The 17,171-nt window shown below is 50.9% G+C and overlaps 8 protein-coding genes across 8 annotated transcripts; 5 read left to right on the top strand and 3 right to left on the bottom strand.

Annotated features, from left to right (window-relative positions):
- Nucleotides 1-831: 831 nt before the first annotated feature.
- On the bottom strand, nucleotides 832-3,089 carry F5J12DRAFT_94630 (uncharacterized protein). The gene is made up of 21 exons (XM_051749747.1): nucleotides 2,912-3,089; nucleotides 2,822-2,855; nucleotides 2,735-2,759; nucleotides 2,615-2,682; nucleotides 2,535-2,563; nucleotides 2,462-2,487; nucleotides 2,371-2,414; nucleotides 2,310-2,319; nucleotides 2,239-2,256; nucleotides 2,159-2,184; nucleotides 2,075-2,100; nucleotides 1,985-2,025; nucleotides 1,905-1,929; nucleotides 1,838-1,849; nucleotides 1,773-1,788; nucleotides 1,681-1,720; nucleotides 1,517-1,626; nucleotides 1,404-1,463; nucleotides 1,323-1,350; nucleotides 1,217-1,271; nucleotides 832-1,169 (listed from the first exon to the last, which is right to left on the bottom strand). Exons 1-21 carry the CDS (start codon nucleotides 2,931-2,933, stop codon nucleotides 934-936), a joined length of 951 nt encoding a protein of 316 aa, XP_051599854.1. The 5' UTR covers nucleotides 2,934-3,089; the 3' UTR covers nucleotides 832-933.
- A 479-nt stretch (nucleotides 3,090-3,568) lies between these two features.
- Nucleotides 3,569-5,295, top strand: F5J12DRAFT_94756 (uncharacterized protein). Its single transcript, XM_051749763.1, has 3 exons — nucleotides 3,569-4,491; nucleotides 4,543-4,836; nucleotides 4,895-5,295. The coding sequence occupies exons 1-3, from the start codon at nucleotides 3,727-3,729 to the stop codon at nucleotides 5,171-5,173; spliced, it is 1,338 nt and encodes a 445-aa protein (XP_051599853.1). The 5' UTR covers nucleotides 3,569-3,726; the 3' UTR covers nucleotides 5,174-5,295.
- A 106-nt stretch (nucleotides 5,296-5,401) lies between these two features.
- On the bottom strand, nucleotides 5,402-6,860 carry F5J12DRAFT_938986 (uncharacterized protein; the record flags this gene model as incomplete). The annotated part of the gene is made up of 3 exons (XM_051749657.1): nucleotides 6,375-6,860; nucleotides 6,060-6,113; nucleotides 5,402-5,995 (listed from the first exon to the last, which is right to left on the bottom strand). The coding sequence occupies exons 1-3, from the start codon at nucleotides 6,414-6,416 to the stop codon at nucleotides 5,402-5,404; spliced, it is 690 nt and encodes a 229-aa protein (XP_051599852.1). The 5' UTR covers nucleotides 6,417-6,860.
- On the top strand, nucleotides 6,717-8,513 carry F5J12DRAFT_905621 (phosphatidic acid phosphatase type 2/haloperoxidase; the record flags this gene model as incomplete). Its single annotated transcript, XM_051748684.1, has 7 exons — nucleotides 6,717-6,860; nucleotides 6,928-7,052; nucleotides 7,111-7,208; nucleotides 7,276-7,599; nucleotides 7,646-7,903; nucleotides 7,965-8,342; nucleotides 8,413-8,513. The coding sequence occupies 7 exons, from the start codon at nucleotides 6,717-6,719 to the stop codon at nucleotides 8,511-8,513; spliced, it is 1,428 nt and encodes a 475-aa protein (XP_051599851.1).
- Nucleotides 8,514-8,891: 378 nt separating this feature from the next.
- Nucleotides 8,892-10,136, bottom strand: F5J12DRAFT_721091 (uncharacterized protein; the record flags this gene model as incomplete). The annotated part of the gene is made up of 4 exons (XM_051741284.1): nucleotides 8,892-9,275; nucleotides 9,346-9,539; nucleotides 9,593-9,883; nucleotides 9,941-10,136. Coding segments are annotated over 4 exons (1,065 nt in total), but the record flags the coding sequence as incomplete, so codon positions are not given.
- Nucleotides 10,137-10,907: 771 nt separating this feature from the next.
- Nucleotides 10,908-12,348, top strand: F5J12DRAFT_782776 (translation initiation factor eIF 4e-like domain-containing protein; the record flags this gene model as incomplete). Its single annotated transcript, XM_051742760.1, has 3 exons — nucleotides 10,908-11,488; nucleotides 11,552-12,086; nucleotides 12,145-12,348. The coding sequence occupies 3 exons, from the start codon at nucleotides 10,908-10,910 to the stop codon at nucleotides 12,346-12,348; spliced, it is 1,320 nt and encodes a 439-aa protein (XP_051599849.1).
- Nucleotides 12,349-13,552: 1,204 nt separating this feature from the next.
- F5J12DRAFT_720807 (uncharacterized protein) lies at nucleotides 13,553-14,266 on the top strand (the record flags this gene model as incomplete). The annotated part of the gene is made up of 2 exons (XM_051741261.1): nucleotides 13,553-13,839; nucleotides 13,864-14,266. 2 exons carry the CDS (start codon nucleotides 13,553-13,555, stop codon nucleotides 14,264-14,266), a joined length of 690 nt encoding a protein of 229 aa, XP_051599848.1.
- A 171-nt stretch (nucleotides 14,267-14,437) lies between these two features.
- On the top strand, nucleotides 14,438-16,960 carry F5J12DRAFT_892676 (uncharacterized protein; the record flags this gene model as incomplete). The annotated part of the gene is made up of 5 exons (XM_051747594.1): nucleotides 14,438-14,727; nucleotides 14,779-15,108; nucleotides 15,170-15,273; nucleotides 15,322-16,853; nucleotides 16,907-16,960. 5 exons carry the CDS (start codon nucleotides 14,438-14,440, stop codon nucleotides 16,958-16,960), a joined length of 2,310 nt encoding a protein of 769 aa, XP_051599847.1.
- Nucleotides 16,961-17,171: the final 211 nt, after the last annotated feature.

Here is a 17,171-nt window from a genome sequence, read left to right as displayed (position 1 = left end):
GGTCTAACCGTGTTGATCTGATTTGGCGATGGGCGGGTCAGTTGTGTAAGATGATGCAAGCATAACTGCGCATAGAAATGATGTTGACGCCAATCCGTCCATGAACTGGACTCTGAGAGGGACTATATGAATAGTACCTCATCTCCATGATCGAGAGGGAAGGATTATCGTCTGTCGAGTCTTCGGTCGGAGTAGGGGAGATCGGCGCTCGCCATCAACAGCGATATCAACATCAGCAACACGCACTGCGTATCGCCAATGGGCTGCACCTCAGGAGAGCCCCCACAGGGCGGCGCGATGGACAAGTTGATAACTCTCCCCTCACATAACCCCGCAAAAAGGGAGATATCTCATCGATTTTGCGATGCGACGTAAAAGCATATCCACCTATCCGAACATTGACCTTACTTCAACGCTAGGTGTCCGACCGTCAAAGAACATGCACCTAGTACTCCCGATGACAGGACCTAACTAGGTTAGGCCCCATGACGTGTCGTTATTCATAAATGGGCTTGTTTACACTATTTTCCCAACACCAGCAATAAATGCTGCCCTAAATACTCGCCAGTACTTAGTTCGATTAGACCGACTTAATATCACTTGGATGACTTGGGTAGGCACGATAACACTGAAACCGTCTTATTGGACTTGAATACCTGGCGTGATCTTAGACAAAGTTGCCCAAGCAGGTCTTTTTCACTTAGTGACTTGGCATAAATGGCCTAGTAAAATTAAGATGGCTGTAGTTTTGCTGATGCAGGACCACTCGTTTCATGTGACGATGAAACTCACCGTAAATTACATACCCTTCTGAAGCTTCACAACTCAAGATAGGTGGCGGGCACGCAGGTGATACATATATCCAGTGATGATACCTAGGACGTGATGGCGAATACAAAGATGGAAATACTCGAATCACACCTCCCCCTCTCTTCACAAGGCTGTAGGCTTATCGCGGACCGGAACAGCACCAATATTGATAACGGCCGCATCGCGAACCTCGGAATGCCGTTCTCCATCCTTTGAACTCTGTGTATCCTCCGAAAGCTGCTGTAGGTTTGCGAAATGGACAGCATCGATGCGTACATCTGTCTCGGTACCTGGACCCTGACCCTGGGATCGAAGATGTTCCCGGGTGTTCAGCGATGCTAGGAGAGAGTTCGCGTATACTATTCAACAGTAAGGAGAATTCTGTGCATGGCATCCGAAGACTGACGTTTTCCGATGATGAAGTCAAATCCTATTACCCAAGCAGTATAGTTACTAACGTCCTGAAGGAAGTGTCAGCGCGTTACAGTTGTCTTGCAACAGGCCACACGCACCACGGATACCTCTGCAATGGCGACTACTCTACGACGAAAACTGAAGTCACAAGTTACAAAGCAAAGAGGCATCAAACTTACAAGGTCAACAAACACCGGTTGACAGCATATATGATAAGCGTGTCCAACATGCGCTTCGTTCTAGGCAGGGTTCATTAGATAGGAGCGAACCGCCGACACCGATTTGTAGTTACCTTGGGAATGCGGAGCGGGAGCCACTTTCATACAAAAGTATGCAGAGTGACGCCGTAATCAAAACCTCAGCCAGTACAACGGTGGCCGCGGCAGGCGTCGCGGAATAAAACTAGGAATGATTACACGTGAGCCTCTGCACCAATATATCTGTTAACGAAACTACCCTAGCCTGCGAGACGGAGCTGGTCTCGTTATTGATGAGCCTACAAGGGGATATTAGTGTTTCTGTCGAGATGGTTGAACAGACTGGAGTACGTTAAAATAACTATCGCTGCATCTTGATTAGAATAGATGTCTCGGGATGGAAGAAAAGTACAAACCCATGCCAAACCCTGTTAAAACATCGTTGGAAATCCCTCGTGAACCTAATTCCTTAAAAAAACTCACCGAGGTGAGCTATCACTAATAATATCTATCGCTATCTCGTCACTGGATGATACCTCGTCCTTACGAGTAAATGTACTCACAATTGGGGCGGTCACCAACCACCTCACTCGACGGCGGCAAACTGAATGCCGATCAACAAAGTATCGACAAGCAGTCTAAATGCGACTTACGGTAATATATTTTATGTGCGAAGAATCTAGCGACATCGTCACATTCTGTTTATGAGCATCAATCTGCAAGTGAGAGTCACTTACAATTGAACTATAGTAATGACAGATAACTGGAATATGGTTAAAGTGTTATTATAAGGGCTAGTGATATGAAAGGAACGCACGTTCCCGAGAAGTGACGCCTGATTAGAGACAACAGTCAAATCAGTGCCTTGTAGAAGTTAGATGTGCGTACCGGGAACGACCTGCCATGTCACATTAGCAGCAAGTAACTCTGAAATGGAAGGCAAACGAACCAGACAACAAATTCCAAACTCGACGGAATACCGTAATTGGTTATCTGCAGAAGTTGAGCGCGAGGGCCACAAGGAGATGCATCGGTCTCACCAGGTAGTAATACAAGGCGTGACACACTAGTCGCCCGTTAGTTAAGCATTCACGTGGACGCACCAAAACTTACTGAAGGCGACATGTAGCGAATCAAGAATCCTGACTTCGCATGAGCGGGTTTGAGACCTGTCGCAAGGTAGCCTAACTCACCATACTGCAGCAACAATGAATTTTATGATCGAGGAATCCGCAGAGTCGTGCATATAATACACATATGTCTATATAACCAGTAAGCAGATCATGAGTCTGAATATTCTGTATAGAGCGCACCTGGAGAGTCGTTATGCCATATAACCTTTGACATGACACGGGAACATCAGAGGGGAGACGTGACAAATCTAGCAAAGCAATACATACATGGCGGAGATCAAACCCCCAATGAAGGTAGCACCTGTGTCGTGGACAAATGAGTAGGCAAGACGGCACTCGACTATGAAACGTCTTCACCGAACCCGGCCGGAATGCCCATGTCGTTTGGATATGTTGGATACGGGCACTCGTCGACGGACCCGCTGTTGGTTGGTTGCGTATGAAGAAGCGATCAAGGATGACGGGGGCGTATCGAGGGAGTCCGGTCCATTTTTAAACAACGAAGGCAGCCCTAATATGATCGAGAGAACCGCATTGCCTCCAGAAATGCGTTTCACGAGGTGGACTAAACCGTTAAAACATCATACATGATGATCCCATCTGAGAACCCCCACTAACTCCCTAGCACTGCTTCTCCTACGGGCACTTTTGGCCTTGAAGTACCTTCAGAAAAGATATGGCATTCTATTATCTCTTACTTACGACTACCGGCCAAGTCAGCAAACTCCATATGTCGTGGGACTAGAAGGAGCTGTTGGGCAAGGCTTGCGATCCAAATGTATTAATCTGATTTGGCGATGGGCGGGTCAGTTGCGTGAGATGATGCAGGCACGAGTGCACGTAGAAATGATGTTGACGCCAAATCCGTCCATGAACTGGACTCTGAGAGAGATTACATGAATAGTACCTCACCACCACAGTCGAGAGGGTACGATTGTCTTCTGGAGAACTCCCACACGATGGACAAGTTGATATCTCTCCCCAGTTTTTCAGACCACAACGCGATGCGATGTAAACTTATCCGGACATTAATGGCCCCGCTTCAACGCTAGGTGACCGATGGCAGTACCATCAAAGAACATCCCCTCGGAGAGTGGCAGGATCACGTGGTTGTCACCTGACCGTGACAAGCCAAATAATATTTTTACGCGTTGTTGATTGAAACATCGAGGATGTCTCTCAAACGACCGTTCGTGGCCAGTCCTGAATTCGAATCTCCTGGGTCACGTCGTGGCCCGAAACGACGCCAGCTGTCCTCCCCACTTCCCCCGTCGTCGCCCTGCGCGTCGTCCTCTGTCCTTGCAACTCCAAGAACTCTTCCGCGCCCATGGACCATCCCCGCAGACTCTCCAACCAACCCATTTGGTCGTATCCGCCGGTTCACCCATGGCACCACGCTGCCCCCTCCGACGTCTTTCGGACGCCACATCTCACTCCGGTTTCAGCTTGTACACCCTCGTGCAGACGGGCGGGAGTTCAACAGGGACGGGGTGTACCGTATCGTTCAGGTTCCGCTCAACTACACGCTTTCCCATCTGCGCAAACTCATCGCTTACATCTTCGATCCTGCCACGGATGACGAGATAGTCGCGCCATATAACCTCCGTCGCGTCTCGAACAGATTGACCGCTATCCTGTCATCGAGCAAGGATAAAGGGAAAGCCAGAGAATTATTTCCTGTGTCGCCAGAACCTGTCGGGCACCTTTTTGAAGTGCAAAAAGTGGCAATAGTGGGACAGCATGGTGTGATCAAGAGTGGGCACACTTGGGCAAAATCATCCACGGCGCGTGACCCGTACCATTATCCTGGGAACGACTCACAAGGTTCTGTCTTTCTCGACGACGAAAGCGACGACTGGCGTTGGGTGGCCGAAGAAGACCTCGAGCTCACTAAAGCCTGGCCAAAGGGATGCGACCTGTCCAAGGCCATTATATATGTAAGACCATACTCGCGGATATGTTGAATGTCACTTATAATGTCACCCCAGCATCACGACGTACACACCCAGATTCACATCTCCGCAAACACGAAGAAGGTTCCACATAGGAAAGGAAAGGGCAACAAGCCATTCTTATTCGAGGCCTACGGCTCAGTTTCGCTTTCCAATCCCGAAGAGACTCTTCGTCCGGGTGCTGTCGAAACAACCCGGTGGAATAGAATCGGAGCTTATGACCGTTTCTTGAAAGCTGAGGCAGAGAAAGACTGGTCAGCAAGGGCATTGGATGGAGACTTCGACGAGGACGAGGATGAGTATGCGGAAGGAGAGACCGATCCTAACATGGTACGTGTTGTTCGTCTCCTCCCTTGCCTGTTGCGCTCATGGAGGTGTCACAAACTAGTCCTCTGCGACGCTGCCTTCGTTCGGTTTGTCATCTTCGCCCTTCCTCCCTTCCGAATCATCAAATCCAGTTACACCGTTTCCTGCCGAGCCGTCGCTACGACGGCGGGTCGACTACGAGCGTCGCCGTCTCGTGAAGTTGACCAAGGAGGGCCTGAAAGATACCTCGGGTGATGAAGAAGACGAGGTAGATGAACTCGTGTACGATAACAACGACCCAGCAAAGGAAGAAAAACCGGGTGACTGGGATCCATTCTTGGACGGAGAGGAAATTTGTTGATGGGATGAATGTTTGGCTACCAATAAGCACGTTTACATTTTTACACTACAGGAGCACTGGAAGAACATATTAGACATACCTTTTGTATAACTTACGGGAGTAGAGCCACCGAGGGGAGAGGAGTTAGCCGTGCATGGACAATCACAACTGCTTCGTTCTAGGGTAACAGTTAAGCCCTGAGCATCACTAAAAATGACAACCGGCTAGTAGGAGTGCATCACAGGTCGGCTAGGAATACACGAAATGTTTACTTCTCCAATCAATAACTCGACCAAAAGCGATCGGGGAACAGTTTCGCTGTTGTGCCGTCAGGGACTTCAATCGGTGTTTCTCGTGTTGAAGTATATCCAGCATCCCCTCGATGATGCATATGTTAGAGTACTCATACTGGTACCATTTGAACCTGGGCCACGAATAGAATTCGATCGACAGCGGGAATGGAGATGACCTGGCCAAATATTCCCGATAAACCGTCACGGGGATTTTAGAGGATACATAGATGGTGGCCCAGTACTCTGGGGTCGAGAGAGCGACATTCCGCCAAGCCCTGCAAACGCTTGAAATAACCTGCTGAGATAGTAGGGCACTGTTGGGCGCTGGCGACTGAATGGCATGGAGAAAGATCAGAGCTAGAATCTCGTTTGGAAGGCGTGCGACGGGGGAGAGTTGGGGTGGTGGTGGTCTCTGGCGATGTGGTAGAGACGACTGTACGGCAGCGAGACGTTCGAGGAGAGCTTGGTGGTGGACGTCGCGTTCACTATCAATAGTCCATAGAGGATAGGGTATGTCTCGTGAATGCTTCCCGATCCGTTTTCGTCTGACCTGGATAACGCACCCGGGTCAAACGCATGGCCCCGGCTTCGGAGGGTAGACGGTGCTGACATACCTGAACGGAGGAGACCTGTTCTTTCGCACTTTCGTGCTCGTCGATGGACTGAAACTACGGACACGCTTTCATCGACACCAACCATCTGTAAGGATGAACTCGAGCTCCGAACGTCGTCTGAGACTACTCACGACTTGGAAAGTAAAGGATGATCGAAACTACTAGTAATTCGACTTTACCGCTGGAGCAAGCAGTCGATTTATTTATCCCAGTTTCCAATCGCCACCTCGAGTCATGCTGAGCATTGAAACACTGAACCTCGGGGTGGCTTGATGCCAATCAGCATGACTAGGCACCAGTTCCTAGATTACTGACAGAGTCACCCGTTGAAGACCCTCGGCTCCGCACGCCAGCCATGATGGAGCAGCTGTTCGACGTCACGCCTCGCTATGATGTGGGTGTCCAGTGGATGAAATCGTCGTGGCTACCACTTTAGGGTTGGTTACTACTCTGATGACCGTGTCGTTCCTACTACTCGGCTGCACTGGCTGTGCGTCGTTGCGGGGTCAAAAGATCATCCAAACTTGCACGGTTTCTGATCGGGTTTGACCGCGCCAATATCGTTGCCAGCGAGCCAGTCTAGTGCGCTACTTAGTAGTCTCCCCTAGGCAAACCAAAAATTTGACGGGAGCTCTCCACTAAACTACCTCGACGACCATGACTGGTAGTAGTGGCAGCGACACGCCGGGTCAACTTCCTCGAGACGTCTACGACGCAGTCTTGCCACCGTGGAGATCAGCCATTCGCAGTGTCATTCTCAAGGCTGTCGAGATTGAAAGCCCTTTCCTCGCACGAATGCAGGTCAGAAAGTTTCCTTTCCCTCCAATAACAATTACCCCGACGTACTGACATCGTAGTACTGCTGCAGAATCGTCTCAGGAATCCGTGGCTAGACGTCTATTTCCTCTACACATCCTCTCTGGGGACACATACTTTCTTCATGATTGCACTGCCCATCCTATTTTTCTTCGGCTATCATGAGCTTGGACGGGGGCGAGTCGCACATAGCACTATTCCGTTCCTGCCCAGCTGACCTTCGTTTCTGCCCCAGTCTCATACTCGTGCTCGCGTCCGGCGTTTATCTTTCTTCGTTCTTCAAAGATCTCGTATGTGCTCCTCGCCCGTTTTCTCCTCCCGTGACCAGATTAAGTGAGTGTGTCCTTCCTGGCATGGCGTTTGTCCATGCCATTTATTGCCGCATTCTGACTTCGTCCAGCCATCGGCACGCACCATCTCGAGTATGGTTTTCCTTCGACGCACTCGACCAACAGTGTATCCATGGCACTCTTCATATTCGGACATATCCACCGCGCATATACTGAGCATTCAGCAATCTCTGACCTCGTTTACAGTGGTTCATGTGTTGTTCTGGTCGCATACGTCATCAGTATAGTCTTCGGAAGGCTATACATGGGTATGCACTCCGCTACAGACTGCGTCGTGGGCGTGGCCCTTGGTGCGGGAATATGGGGTGCATATGTCATGGTGTGCGATACGATAGAACGTCTGCTATCCAGCAGCTCGTGGACCGGTAAAGGGGGTCTCAATAACGATTTGACCACTGAAGAACTTCTTTCCTTTTGCAGTGCCTTGCACAGTCGTCCCCGTATGTTTGCTGTTGGTTCACTTCCACCCACAGCCGGTGGATGACTGTCCATGCTTCGAGGATGCCATCGCTTTCATCTCTGTCATACTCGGCGCGTTCGTCGCGCGGTGGCATGCCGTCTACGCTGGCATAGACGATCGGCTATTGCAGACCGTCATGCCAGGCGGTTACGGAGACGAATGGACGCTCAGAGAAACGCTGCACTGGTGCTTCATTGCATGTCTCAAAGTGAACGTTGGTACGCACCTCTTCATATATCCCTCGTCGCTCAGCTGACCCCCCCCTCCAAAAAAAAAAAGGTATCATTGTCATCTTCGTATGGCGACTACTTGCCAAGTCCGTGTTGCATCTCGTCCTGCCTCCACTTTTCCGTGCCCTCGCTCACCGCTTCGACCTTCCCAATCGTCGATTTTATACGCCTGCTACCGACTACGCCCATGTACCCGTCGAGAATGGCCTCCGTCCCATTCCCAGTGTGATAGACTTGCCTAGTGCCTTGGAAGTGAGCGGTGTATACGCCGAAGACGCAAGGGACGGCATAAAGAGAAGGGGACGTGGTGCAACTACGAAACAAGACCTCCTTGGGAAGGAGCTCCCCGCCTACCAAGGGAAAGAGCTCGAAAACGGAAAGGGTACCACTCATCTGGGTGCAGAAGTGAAACATTATGACGCAGATGGTACGTACACGCTTACCGTTCTTTCCTTTCCCATGCAGCAGATATAGAGGAACTCACGGATTTTTTACAGTACTCACGAAAGTCGTGGTGTATGCCGGGATTGCGATTTTCGGCGTTGAGGTCATGCCTGTACTGTTTTCCTTGATGGGATGGGGCATCAAACCGTGGTGAAATGTGGTTGACACCCACGGACAGCCCTTGTATGTTTTTAACGTTCAGAATGACGATTGTAATGGCGAAGCAACCCTAATTCGATAATACTATCATGCGACAGGTACATACACGACAAATTTTTCTCGGGCCTGGTCTCCGGAGAGTTAATGGGGGGAGATCTTGGTTACTAGCTAATAGTGTAAGGAATCGATTATTGGGCGGATCTAAGGTGAGTACAAAAAGGGCGCGACTCATCCTTCCTACGATACACCTTACCGTGTACGGTGTTTGGATGGCTGAGTACATGGGACTTTCGGGAAGTATAGATACACAATAATAGCAGCAACAATAAGAGTAGTCCACCCGTGGAATAAGAGAGAAGAGAGCATGAAAGTATCAGCTCAAATGAGATAAACATCCTGGTGACTGAGCAAGTGGCCATGACGGTGACGATGAGCCTGATAACGTTCTTGTTGGTACAGGAGATAGCTCTATTTCTTCATCGGAGAGCACGCTACGCTTTTGTGGCAAGACAGACAAATACGTTTCCTCACTGAAGTTTGAGTAGGCCTGGGAACCCAAGTGTCCACCATCGGAACCAGTGGTGCGGTTGGTCGTCGGACACCGCGACTCGGAATTCGCACTCATTCCAAATTCGATGGTTGTGAGGCAGCCAGACGCGCTTTTGTCGCACGTTCCCATGTCGCGACCGCCATGTCTGAGTCGATAAATGAAGGTCACGATGACAAGGAGGTTGCAGACTATGAGAGAGACAGCAGACTACTCGAAATCATCAATAAAAGTAGTCGTGACAATGGCGTCGATGGTTGGTAGTGAGAATACCACTTACCTCGACATCTGCAGTTACCCCTCCAATGAAAGTAGGTGGGATAATATATGTTGTGTGAATGACACTGATAATACTCGTGAGGATACTCGATGAGAACACCGCTATAATCATGGTCCGCTGATTTGAAGGAACGCGGAGCCGCCACAGTAATCGTAATGGAAGACAAACGAGGATGATATCGGACAGCGAGTCCGCTAAGCACGATGGGTCCATAAGCCCGAGCATAGACGACGATGAGGAGACGTACTTATGACCTCTGATATCGCGACCCACTCAGGAATGGGACATTGAATGAAGGCCACGTTATACCATGATCTGTCAATGGCACAGGGAATCGTCTTCGCGAGCATAATGTATAGCCACATGCCAACGAAAAAGGCGGCAGCGGCAAGCGCTGCTGTGCGACTGCAGCTTGGTGGAGCGATGCGAATGAAGGATGACACAATCGAAAGACGAGCGAACCATATAGAACAGGTATAAAATAGCACGTCCACCCACCATGAAATGACATGGGTCGTTCGCGATTGAGCAGCGATTCCTGATGGAAAGGCGATGTTAGGGGGATTGAAGACAGTGATAGGTGACTGGACCAAACCAAGCGTGTTAGTCTGGATGTATGGATTGTCGAGAGGTGAGGCGAGCATCCAGGTAGCGACCAAGCATACGAAGGTGCAGCAGCATGACAGGGCAGCCCAAAAATCGTCCCACCATAGTCTCCGTATGTAATACCGAAAGCCAAGTCGGAATGTGGTCAAGCAGATGGCGAAAACATGGAAGACAGTTATGAGAACTGGCCGACAACTGGTGTCAGTTGGGTGCCCCCCGAGGCTCAGGCCTGGCACGCACTTAGACAAATAGACACTGTCTGTGGACTTGGGTATACAGGGTTTGACATGGTATACTTTCTTTTTTTTACCAGTCTACGTGGAGAAGGTTCCTGAGTGGGGACGGACAGAAGAAAAAGGACTATGGTGCATTATCAGCGTTCGCTGACCGATGACCCAACCCACGGATGGTTAGGAGGACGTGCCGAGAGTGTCTTTATGTCACCGTGTGATGCCAAAGCCACGTTACCCTGGCTGATCCGTTCTGCCTGCCCGTGGGAAGACTGGCAATTCCCAAAGCCAATCCAGCCTTGGCGAGCATATTAGAAAATAAAAATTGTACACTCAAAGTGGCACATACATATGAGATGAGGTGATGCTGATGGCCGACAGACGGGAGTATTAGCCATCAGATTGCTCAGCAGGCGGTGTCAGTCAATACACAGCTCGTACGAGTGCGCGATACAGGCAGCGCATGACGCTCTCGGACCCTGATTACCCTGACGGCCAGCAGGACACACTACCCACTCGTGCCGCTCCCCTGATTTGAACTTTATCGATCAATCAGCGAAGAGGACATTCGTGAGCGAAACAAGAGCAACGAGGCAGAATTGTAGTTACTGTGACTCTGATGACATTAGTTGGACGTGTTTTGATAATGACATGTCCAAGTACGGGTGAGGCGCTCCACTGCCGTCGACGACATACCGTCCACCATCGTCACTAGTGCCGATCTTCATGTCAGGCTCACAATCGCTGCAAGCTTCCATCCATGCCCCCAAGGCTGGGTCGGATCGCACGCCAGCCAATCTGAGGCCTCCGTCGCTCAATCAGCTCGCTGCCCGCATCTCCCCCACACCCTCCACCCCGTCCTCTTCTCCTGCCCGCCCACGTCTCGCCGCCTCCCTCTTGCGCACTGGTTCTCAGTCGTCCCTATCGACGAACACTACTAATGATTCCATCGCTGTCAACGCGCCATCCACCCGTTCAGGGTCTCCTGCAATGACTAGCACATCCTCCGCAACACCCAAGTCCACCACGATATCTATCCCAGAGGATGTTCCCCTTGAAACAGATCCGCTCACAGAGGATAAGCTCGAGCAGCTGAATCAGGAAACAGCCCAAAATACCAAGGCAGAGAAGAGGATCAAGGGGTACAAGAACGTTCCTTCCCTCAACGACATCACCGCACGTTTGGCAAAGACAAGGACGCTCAGCGTCGACGGGACGGCATGTCCTCCTGAGCCGAGGATGATCGAGGATCCGAAAACACCGGGGGCTGTAATGAAGGCACCGGAACATCCTCTTCAGTACCCATGGTACGTGCTCATCCCGTTGACTCATCCGTCACGTAATTAGCGTGCAACGTGGATGCTATGTAGGACCATCTATCATGATACCAAACCTACCAAGGTCCCCTTTACTCCTGCCGTTCCCAGAACCGGGGGCGAAGATGCGGCGCTTTTCTCTGCAGCTCCTGAGTCGGGGGATTACGAGGCTGGTCTTACTATCGTCGGAGAATTTGATACGGTGGAATCGTTCTGTCGCTATCTCAATTGGCTCAAACCTCCCTCCAAGCTCGAGCGCAACTCCAACTACCACATTTTCAAGTCTGGTATCAAGCCTATGTGGGAAGACCCCGCAAATGCAAATGGCGGGAAATGGGTTTTGACTATGAAAAATAATCCAGCACTGCTGGACAGGTGTTGGTCATGGCTTGCGATGGCCCTTATTGGCCAGGAGGTGGAAGAGGGTGACGATATATGCGGAGCGGTCGTGAGCCTTCGGAGCAAGGTCGACCGCATCCAGGTCTGGACCCGGAGTAAAGACGATGTAGAACGTCTAAATGGGATCGGAAAGAAGCTTGTCAAGTTGCTTGAGGTTTCTGAGGCAGACGGCATTGGTCTTGAATTCCAGGTTTGAAAATTTCATATCCGCGGAGCATTGCATCTTACCAGTGCCCCCTTTGACGCAGTACAATACAGACGATCGACCACCGCCCAACAAATTCATCTCGATCCAGGGGCTCCCATCTACAGCATTCCGTTCTACATTTGCTGCTGGCAGTACTAGGGGTCCTTCGAACACGGGCGAGTCTGTAACGCCCCTCAGCGGTGGAGCTTTCGGCTCCTTCGGCATGGGCGGTATTGGAACTTGGAGAGGTAGTAAGAAGGCCTGATAAAAACTATTTGCCCGGAACCGCACCGAAGGATAGGAACCAACCAACCGATTTGCTGTGTGATATCACACACACGTACCCTGTACCCATGTACAATTCCACACCGTAGCTGATGAATGACCATTGCTTTGGTTGCCCACGGTACCAGCACTACATATGCATAGGGGTAATTTGGTGATAAGGACGCCAGCAACGTGAGATGCATAAGTTATCATGACCTAGTTACCGAGGAAAGAGTTGCTGCGATGTTGCTGAGCTATCTCGGTTTCGCACGAGATCGGTTGCAGTCACGCCAATGGCCAATGTAAAACTGAGCCAACAAGTCGGCGGCATGGGTTTTCCGCTTCGCTGCATATGTACATACCGATTGCAATTTTACGCTTGCCCAGGGAAGCACCACGGGACTGGCGTAACTCAAAACCCGACAAAAACAACCGTCCAGACTTCTGACGTGGCAATCAGGGCAGGGCATGACATGACTTGTCTGATGCTCTCAGAGCGACGTCTGATATTGTTCTCGTGTGGGGTTCGCACAGCAGCACTTTTGCGGGGAAGTTCTTGGTGGAGGTACATAAAAACGGAACAACGGAGGAGTGTGCCCTCCGGAACGAGAGCTGAAATGTTGAGAATCTTTTCTGGAATCCGCAAGTCCTAAACATAGTCTCGTGCCTGCATTACCCCAAGGAGTACTTGTGCCTGCGGAAACTCCTTTCATGGCATGACCCAACCCTTACCTACCACGTCATTTCTGCTATCCGAAGGTGTCCGAGTCCGTCCTGCGAGAATATGGCGCCGATGATATGCCTCGAGGTACCTTTCTATTCCCGGAGCTGAAGCCACGTCAACATCGGCCTTAGCTCGAGAGGCTCCCGTCACTGAGATCAGAAGACAGGGTGTGTGCCGTGCTCATCTGACTAGTACATACCAAGACGTTGTGGACGTGATATCGGGGACTATTATTCGATGTTGGTCAAGGAGCTTCTGAAGACACATTCACCTTGCCTTTAGAGCAGGTATAACAGTGCGAACGCCCACCATGAAAATGAACTTCCTCTTTCCCTTCCATCTGAAGTATCCGTGTAATGTAGTATAATGGTACAGACGGATTGAGGTCACCAATTTTAGGGCCCACGTTAGTCGACCCCCAACCAGGGGGTCGTTTGTCTGACACTTGCTCCGTTCCCTCTCGTCGCGTCGAGCCAGGATGTCAACGGGCATTATTTCTCGCCTTCACGAATGGCCTCGATATTGCTTGCCAAAGGCTCGCAAAATCGCGCTGGATGTCATCAAAGCCAATCCACCGCTGTCGACCCAAGACATATTTCGACTGGTCAATGGTAACACTGCAGCACAACCTTCGTCGTCGCAGGTGACAGCTACGGGTACTAGACCCCCGCACCCTTTCACGAAGTGTCGGGGCGTGAAGCCACCTTGTGCGGGGAGCCAAATACGCTCTGTCAGGCAAGGCTTCCCTTCGATTTTCTGTTTCTCGTGTGACTAAAGTTCATTTTACAGGTACTTGAAGAAAATAGTTCTCCCTAGTTTGGCGAGTGACAAGGAGATAGAGAAGTTTCATACTAAAGTCGAAACCAAACATTCTCGGACCGCCGACGTTTGGCTATGGAGGGCCAAAGATCGCAAGAAATCCGCGCAGCCTCAACAACAAGCTGCCACGGGAAATAAAGTAGAAGCTCTACCTGCTGAGATAGCTGACCTCCCACCAGCAGCGGTGGGCGTCGGAGAGGACTGGAGTCACCTGAACAGACGTCGTCAGCGCGCGCGAGAGAGGAAGGTCGAGAGAGATTTGAAGTGGATGAGGACTCTGCAGAATGCCAAAAGAGAGGCAGTACAAGAATTCCTAGCGGAAAAGGTTCCATCTGTGTCGTTGGGGATGCCATCATCAAGGTCATCTAGATAAACATACTAATATATACTCCTTGCAATGGCGACTAGAACTGATCACATCATTGATGCTGTATCGACCCTCCCACGAGGGGTTGCGGGTATGAGGTCCTGTCCCCTCCACGGAGTTGCTGCTGCTTTGTGTTTCTCGTCTTTACCCTGTACATACCGCATACCACAATTCACAATGGGTCCTCCACGCCGTGCCCGCTCGAACTCATCTGTGTCGAACCACAACGCTCCCAACAGCCGCTCAAGACAGCCTCCGGACCCGCCCCAACCCGATCCACCTCAATCTCACCAACATCTGGGTATGTCCCCGGCCTCCCGGTACAATGCCAACTTGAAAGTCGTCCGCCGAAGGGACCCCTCCATTGTATCTATATTTGATCAATTTAGTCATGTCTGTGTGTATCATCATAACGGGGACAAGTGGGAGAAGCAGGGGTACGAAGGGAGCATGTTTTTGTATGAACGGTATGTGCTCCCTTGGCATGAATGTTTCCATGTTCTCAACCATGCATACAGCGATACTTATCCGCCATACGGGTTCTATATCATGAACCGTGTTGGCATGGACGACTACAACCAACGATTATACCCTGAGGACGGTGTCGGCGCTCATGGAAACTACCTCATGTTGCGTCATTACCCTGACTTCACTGCTCGCAGAATAACAGATGCGCGGGAAAAACTCCCTCCGTCTGCGCAAGACGGACCCGCAATGAAGTTTGCGTCAGGGTTTGCATTAACCGACCTGGAAAAGCTTCATGATGAGGACAAAGGTCGATCCCAGACGGTCGGTTTGTGGTGTTTGGCGACCGACACTCGAGAGAGCATGACGGAGGTTATGCTCAGGTGAGTGGCTGCAGAATATTAAGGCATCGGATTGCAGGTTAATTATGGTTTGGCCCCACAGATTGCACAGTTATATCAAGAAAAACCTACCTTATCCGGACGAGTACAGGTATGGCCCTGACCGTCCGCCCCCTCCGAATTTCCGCTCACTATCTAGAGCGAGTGGTAAGTTTACTTGTCCCCTTTCAACTTCCTCGGATTCAATAGTCGCAGAACGGGCACATACGCGCTCGGCGTCCAGTGCGTCCAACGCAAGCAGTATTCATAGCATCTCGGAGTCAGGAGAAGATGACGTTCGAGGTGGTCAATCAACCGTCACCCCAGCCTCTGCCCGCAGCGTCTCTGAACTCGACAAACTCTTCGCTAAGCTTGGGGGCAGCGTGTCCACCAACGGCCTCTCCCAGTCTCAACCCTTTCCTCAGGTCCAAGTCCCGAATTACGGGGCTTCAGAGACCACAGCCGCAAGTCTCCTTGCAAATGTGCGCGATCCTTCGCGTACAGTTGTATCCCCTGGGCCCTCTACCACCGCAGTGCCCACACGTGGACTTGAACTCTTGAACACCATTTTCGCATCTGCCACTCCTCCCCCTTATCGTGCCCCATCTCGAGACGAAAACTCCCACTCCTCTGATTTTGCTGCGTCCTCTACGTCGCACAACGTCGTTGCTAATGCTCATACTCCCACTGCGTACTCTCAAGATCACCATATCCTCTCCCCCAAACCCACCACCTCTGCACTTCCACAAGTACTTAATCAGGAAGTCATTTCCACCCTCCTTGGCCTACCACCTTCACGCGCTTCATCCGTCCGGTACGAAGGGGATAACGAAGCGAGCGATGACGGTGCATCTGAACCCGGTTCCTTGTCTTTCAGTGTTCCGCAGCTCGCCGTGCCCCCTGACCACGTCGAATGGTCCACCAAACAGCGTGTCCTAGGGGATGTCACACCTCGTGCTTCTTTACGCGGATTTGATTCAGACATAGATCAAGTTACCAACATTCTCACCGCTGCAGCGTATACTAGCCAACATCAACAACAACGTGCTCAGCCATCGCACACATCCTCGAGTCCTCACCTGCAGGTCCCAGCTACGAAGCCGGCGGTACAACCGCCCGCGATCAATGATGTTTCTTCAACTGCACATTCTACACATGGAAATGTTCTTGGCAGTAACGACGTTACAAACACTAAGAGTGCCTCCTCCACCAACCCCCCGAGAGTTCGCCCTCTCATCCCCTTTGAGACAGACTCAGATCTCTGGCCTTACCCTCGTGCACCACTTGTCGAGACAGACTCGGACATAGTTGAGCTTGACTTTGCGGACACCAGTGCGTTGAGTGACCCGAATGCGTTCGAAAAACGTTGCAAGAGCAAGAAACAGAAGAAGAGCAAGAAGGATAAACAGAAGGAGAGGGAGGAAATTGAGAATAGCTGGGACGTGCCTGCTCCTGTGCCCATCGCCTCCCCATCAGCAGTGTCCTGTAATCCGCCGGCTCCTGTTAACGGAAACGCGAAATATCCCCGCCAGCCCCGCGAGATCCAGGAGAAACCAGTAGTGGCGAAGTCATCTACCCCTGCTATTCCGGCGACACCAGCGACCTCTGGGGCGACTAACTCTACCAATGCCGATGTAGATGGCGTGCGCACTGCACTTCTGTCCACACTCTCTACTTCCCAACATGCCAATCGCCTGAAGAATTTGTCAAGGAAGGATTTTGTGAGCGAAGTACTGTCCCTGATCTATGTACGTGTCTCCCTCGTCGTCTTTAAGAGTTACTCAATCACCTTCTCACGTAGCACAACAACCAATTCGTCGACGATTTGTGGCAACACTATACTTCCCATGATTAGGTCGAGTCGGTCATTGCCGGACAGCTATACGCAGTTGGTTCCTTTGATGCTTCTATACGGTTCATTCCAGGAGAATTGCTACATATATATGTATGTCAAGGATATCTGCGCTCGCTTGGTCCACACCCTTATGCAATGTACTGGCTGCTTCGTACTCTTGATATGTAGAGGAGTGTCGCGCTGAGCAGTGTTGCTGCAAGCGTACGCAGGT

The sequence above is a fragment of the Pisolithus orientalis genome (assembly GCF_024613125.1).
Source record: "Pisolithus orientalis strain OTSU chromosome Unknown F5J12scaffold_14, whole genome shotgun sequence".
In the NCBI taxonomy this organism is placed as follows: Eukaryota; Fungi; Basidiomycota; class Agaricomycetes; order Boletales; family Pisolithaceae; genus Pisolithus; species Pisolithus orientalis.
Note: the sequence above shows the minus strand (reverse complement) of the source record. Positions and strands in the feature narration are given on the sequence as shown.